The 6,158-nt window shown below is 41.6% G+C and overlaps 1 protein-coding gene across 2 annotated transcripts in view; it reads left to right on the top strand.

Moving 5' to 3' along the window:
• The window catches only part of ADTRP (androgen dependent TFPI regulating protein), a 30,351-nt gene extending 25,723 nt beyond the window's left edge, over positions 1–4,628 (top strand). For both annotated transcript variants that reach the window (XM_014254508.2, XM_005525290.3), the window contains one exon: positions 3,740–4,628. In XM_014254508.2, the coding sequence (XP_014109983.2) occupies positions 3,740–3,824 (85 nt within the window). In that variant the 3' untranslated portion in view covers positions 3,825–4,628. The remainder of the gene's footprint in view (positions 1–3,739) is intronic.
• The last annotated feature ends 1,530 nt before the right edge of the window (positions 4,629–6,158 follow it).

Below are 6,158 nucleotides of genomic sequence, written 5' to 3'. Positions count from 1 at the left end.
AGGCAAAGCCATCAGTAGTGGTAGAGGACAGATCTCTTCATCTTTCCATACTCTCCACCCTGCCCACCTCCTCCCTCCCCCAAATGACAAAGTACATGGAAGGGCACTTTTGATCTCTCTTTTGCTTCCTCCTCATTCCCCAAAGGCAGTTTGGGTTACAGGTTAATGCAGTTATCTACTAGGTTCCTATAGGCACATCTGAAAACACCTTGTCTAAGAACACCTGAAAGCCACCAAGCAATTAGACCTGATACTGGTGGGATCTGACAAGGCAGAGTTCTCTGACTGGGCTGCTGGCACCAGGATTCTCCCCAAAGGAAAAAAATCTGGGGCTGTTGCTTCCTTTCATTTCTTTCCCACTGGAATGAAGAACAGTTGCCCAGATGTGTTTATTCAAAGGTGCAAGAAGCGATTAACAAACAGCTCCACCAGAGTGGCAAGCCTGGCTCCCTTCTGGACTTACATCCTGAGGCAGACCATAGGCTGCTAATGAAGCTTGTTCCACAGCACACCATGTTTCATATGGGCTCTTCCACACTCCCTTATAACTCCAGGCCATTATTATTTTTCCTAAAACCAGCTACATAAATATTTACTCTTTTCCACACTTAAAGATTTATTTAGTTCCAACTTATTCCAAAGTCTATAGATGGCAGCTTCCAGCTTCAAGCAAGTAAGTGTGTTAAATCTGTGTCCTGTGCTTGACTGAAGAGATGCAGCATCATTTCTGAGAGCTGGAAAATCTAGGCTGCAGAATAATATAACCTTTTTTTTCCTTTTCAGGATGCCAGACCCTTAATTCATTTTATTATTTATAGACAAACTGTTTCATACAGTATTGGAGGTTTTAAAAATGTATTATCTCTCATGTGCCTCTCCTCTCCCTCCCCTTGCACAGTTGGATTGGTGGTAACTAAGGCAACCCAGCTGCACAGCCTGAGAGGCACAGAAAATAGTACCAGTAATGACTTCTTTTTGTTTTAAATCCCAGAGTTTCTAGAGTACAAGACAATGTTGAGCAATAGAGAAACTCCAAAGAGGATAATTTGAAACAATGAGCTGATTCTTTTACTGCCATAAATTTACCTCAGCCAAGAACTCGGCTGCAGGGTCTGAGTACCAAAGATGAACCATGTCATAGTTTCTCCCCTTCCTGATGGGTGGAAAACATCACACAGGCAACTGACCTCATGTTTCTTCAACCAGTCAAACTAGAATCCTCAAAAATAAAGCAAAGCAGTGCTCGCTTGGGGTTTGCTCTTGTTGGGACAATCAGATCCTTGGAAGAAATTTGGATCAGAGCTCCCCATCAGACAAAGCAACCTTTCAAGTGAGGTCTCTTATCTTATCTAAAACCAGCATTTGAAGATGGAGCACTTTCTTTTTTCTGCCATCTAACACATCTGAAAAAAAAAAAACAAAATAACATTCATCATCTGCTTCATTTCAATACTCTGAAATGCAGCTGGAGAGGAGCTATAGCTAGCAACAGCTACTTGCTTCACCAGTGATTGAAAAGCCTCCTGAGGGACAGCTGGCAAACCACTTACAAGATTTTGTGGGCCCAAGGCCTCTCCCAGATAAATGCTTATCCCCAGGTGGTAGAACCATCCTTTGGGAAAGAAACGGGAAGAAAGGAGGCTGATTGTTGGAGCGTGCAGCAGCTCCAACAGACCCACCTGAATGCTTGCTGTCCTCCAGAAGGGAAAGCTTTGGCCAGCAGCTGGCTGAGGAACACTGTCAAGGGCAAAACAAAAATTAAGGTTATTATAATGCAAGTGATAAGGAAGAACAACAACAGTAAGAACCATTGCTCTGAGGAAAAAGAGAAAAATAATGGTGGATTAATTTTCTCATGCTCAGTGCAGAGAGAGGTGCACTCTTCCAGATCTTCTATGAGCTCTTAAATATCTCAGGAAGACATTGCTGAAGCCTATTTACCTAAGGCTGAAATAAAGTTAAACAACAATCTTCTCTTTAGCCTGTTTTTCCTTTTTTTTTTTTTTTAAGTACTTTTGCATTCAATGCATTTTCCAGAATCATGTAACATGTTTTCACAACTGATTATTTTCCCTGAGTTTTATTTTTGTATTTATGGGCTTTTGAAACCAAGCTCCCTTAATACCCTGTAGCCTTGGGAAATCCAGCCTATGTGGCAGCTCACAAATCTGTGCAGTATAAAGCAATACTATAATAAGATTGAATTCTTGATGCTGTCATTATTCTAAGCAGCTGTTGAGATTGCAGAAACCCAAATGGCAAATGAAGGGATGTGAAGGGCAACTGTGTGGAGTATGAAGCCATGCTACCATTGTACTGGTACAGGCCTATCAACAGCAGTTTTTGACTGAATGTTAAAATGCTGATGTTCTGCCCGTAGTTATTACTCCAGACACAGGTTCCACCCTTTGTTATTACAGTATCCAGAAGGGATTTTTAAACTGAGATTCCTTTTTAGAGGATTTGTTGTATCACACCTTTAGAAATGAAGAATAAGAGTACAGAGCCTAACTATTCCTTTCAGTAATAATTAAAGGCATATCTATATTATTATATAGATATATATTTATCATATATAAATAATGTTTATATCCATAATTTGACTATATTGCCGATGTTGAATGGAACTCAGATTTTACTGGATTTAAATCCCAGAGTTTGCAAACTAAATATGGATATTTACTTTTGACTCATCCGTTCCTCCTAGTTGTACCACAAACCTGTGATGGCACATTTATGTCCTTCCTATTTTGTCACTCCCCAAAGCTGTTTATCCCTCAGGCAGAGATGACTGACTGTGTAAAAGAAACCTGCACTATTTGTCACAGGTCCTACTTTTAGTGATATGTTTATCTGGTGATCCACTGGAGGCAGACTGGATCAGAACCTCTCTCACAAACCAGGGCTTACGAATTCATCACATGGAGGCCAGATATTAACATGTGCTGGTAAACATGCTGGTCCTGCCCTGCCAGACAATTTTTTTTCTTTGTGGTTTGGGTTTTTTTTTCCCTCACCCATAAATATTTATTTGGTCAGTACACACCAATACAATACAGCAATTAGTGTTTCAGAGCCTCTGAGGTCTACGGACAAGGAAAGATCATTTAAAGGAGAGTTTCCTGTGAGTGAATGATCCTCAGAGGGGAAGAAGAGAGGCTGAGATAATGTGTTAGAAAAGGTACCCATAAATAGTTGATTACTGCCACACTGGGTGCCCCACAGTAGCACAATAACTGGTGCTTCAGAAAGCTGTGGGATTTCAGTAGGTCCTGTGCTGATCTGACCAGCCATGTGAGGATCCCCCAGATATCCAAAGTGCAGGGATTACTCATCTGCTGCCCTTCCAGACAAGCTTTACTTTTAAAGCTTTTCACATATTCTTACAACAAGCTAGGTTTGCTTGGTGACAGATACTTTCTCCCACTGGCAAAGCACAATTATTCTCAATGGGTGTGGCCCATGGCAGATTTCAAATAATTCCTCAGTCATTGAGTAATCTGTTACTTGCTGGGGGCATCCCAGGCTCATTTGACTTCTGCAACACTTTAGCATTAGCAGCTGGTCCAAGACATGCACTTGCAGTTTACTCCCACTCCCAAATGGGTAGAGTTGCCTGGGGATGTTGGGAGGCTGGGGCCAGTTTCACATCCTCCTCATGCCTGATGTGTGAAAGGACTTCTCTGTTATGCCTTCCCCCTCACATCCCAATAATGTCTTCTCCTCTGTCTCCAAACAGGAGATTCAATAGTAATACTGGACCACAAATGGAAAGGCAAGTGAATCCTCCTCTTGAAGCCAAGCAATCTCTCCATGAATGCTGAAGCCATGAAGTAAAGGAAAATAAATGCAGCTGCGATAAATCCTTTCTCCAAAGCGTTGCAGATTCTGGTGAAGCCATTATGACATCAGACATATGGAAAACTGGTGGAAAATATGAAATGTTTGCCTCTTTCATGATAACTCTGCAACTGCTATGAATAAGAAAATTGTGTTCATCTGTTTACACAGATTTCTCATCTCTTGCACAACGTACGTGAGGATGTGTCCATGGTTAAAAGCTGTCACTGGTAAATGCACTCCCTCATGAGCCTCGCACCACTCTGTAATAGACCTGTGAATGCAAGCCAGCTCTTGTTTGGATTGCCCTTCATCAAGTCTGGAAAAAATTAAGAGGAGAGATAATTTTAACAGTGCTGTGACTTCCAAGCTAGCTAGATAACAAATTGGGCTAACAAGCACTGTAATTAGAAATGTCTGCTCAGAAAGTTCACCATGAAGCCGAGTTCTTCTAATGAGAAACTTTCTGTAATATTAATATGCTTAATATCTCCCCTCCATTTTAACAGGAAATCTGAAAGCAACAGTTTCTTCCTTTTTCTTGGTTTCAGTTAATCTCGCAGCAAAAGTAACCTAATTATACTGACTGTATGATTGCTTTGACAGAAAGCATGTTAATTTAAAGCACTGTTTAACATAAAGCTGCCTGCCATATAATTACACTCCATTCACATGTTTACTAATTTTCCTCAATATAGTTGATTTCTGTTATTAGCCTCAACATTTTGTTAACATCCAAAACACTGGAGATCTGCTTTGCAAACTCCAATAAACATGCAAAACCGCGAGTGGCATAAGTGTTCCTTAATGGTCAATGTGAAAAAGAAAGATCTCTCTTATTATTCCTGCATTCAAAGAGGATTTGAAACTAGTTGCAGTAAATGTCTAACTCCATCCTCATTGCCAAAGCCCCTCGCTTAGAGCTACTGTGCACACAGTTCACCGGGCTGCTATTTTCACCTTTCAAATGCCGCTGGAGCTTAGCAAAAACGAAGCACATTGTAAGCTGCCTGTGAGCAATAAAAAGATAATGCGTATACATTAGATTGTTCTTCTCATGTGTTAAGCACCTGATAAAAATTCTAATCTGGGAAGTTAACATGCTAGGCCTAGACTGTAAACTAAGTGAACTCAATGAGAGACATGCATGCATTCAATAATTCCCAGCCTATCTAGATAACTCGCTCCAGCTAACTTTGCAAGGAGAATGTAAGCAATTACACATGCCCACACACAAACACATTCCTCCCTCCTTTTTTGTTGAAGCTGAAAGATGCTGGTCAAAGGAAATACATCAGAGTGACAGACAGAAGAAAAAACGTGAAGGGAATTAGGAAATAAGAGAAAGTTATGGAAACTCCCTGTACAGGTTTGTTGGGTATTTTTGTCTCTACCTCTCTTCTTTTTAAATTGTTTTCTTTCTTACTGATACTCCAGTACAAACAGTTGAATTGTCAGAAACTCAAAACGAAGCCTAGGCCCCAGCACAGAGGGATAGGTCTTTCCACTTCCAACCAGAGGAGCCAAATGGCAGACCTCACCCCCAGCTCCTGCTCACACCAGGGGAACCTTTGGGATTTGATATGATGACTCAGCTGTTGGACTACAGGGCTTTGAGGAGAATCATGTTTATTTCTTTGAAAAGGGCTCAGAAGAGACCCTTCTCTCTGCTACATCCTGTATGGAGAGAAGCTGGATTCCAGTCATGCACTTCAGGAAAGCAATGAGGAATGCCTGTCCCCAGAATACTGGGGGTCTTGGGTTTGCTTTGCTCCTTTCTCTCATGTCCACAAAGGCCCGAAAGGAGGAAAATGTCATTGCTCACAAACCAACATTTTCCCAGTGACTTTTCAAAAGGCTTTACTGAGACACCCTGGATAAGGATCTGGCCTTGACGACATTTACACCAGATTTCTCTTTCCAGTCCATCAGTCTCTCTCACTTCATTTTAAGTATGCAAAGTCAGTCAGAACTGTTTATTTATAGCTGTCGATGTTCACGGCTGTATAAATTAGCTGTTATTACTGAATGAGGTGCCCGCCCACTCACCCAGAGCAGCTGCACAGGAGCCCTTTCATGCTGCTCCACAGAACACAGCCCCAACGGGGAGGGAAACTACGCTGTTCCAGGCAGACGAAGGGACCATGGCTCAAACCCCTGGGTGAAAAAACAGCAATTAATTTTTTTCCACAGTGCAATCTGCAGCATGACAACCACAATTACCTAATACTGTTTAGACCTGCCACTTGCATTTGGCAGAGAGAGAAAATGAAGGATTAAATTCACCAGAGGGAAAAATCTACCCAGACTAGAACCCC

This window comes from Pseudopodoces humilis, chromosome 1 (assembly GCF_049639895.1).
Source record: "Pseudopodoces humilis isolate 2021_Gansu_Grassland_sample_001 chromosome 1, ASM4963989v1, whole genome shotgun sequence".
NCBI classification, from domain to species: Eukaryota; Metazoa; Chordata; class Aves; order Passeriformes; family Paridae; genus Pseudopodoces; species Pseudopodoces humilis.
The sequence above is the reverse complement of the archived record's forward strand: the minus strand, read 5'-3'. Positions and strand labels throughout refer to the sequence as shown.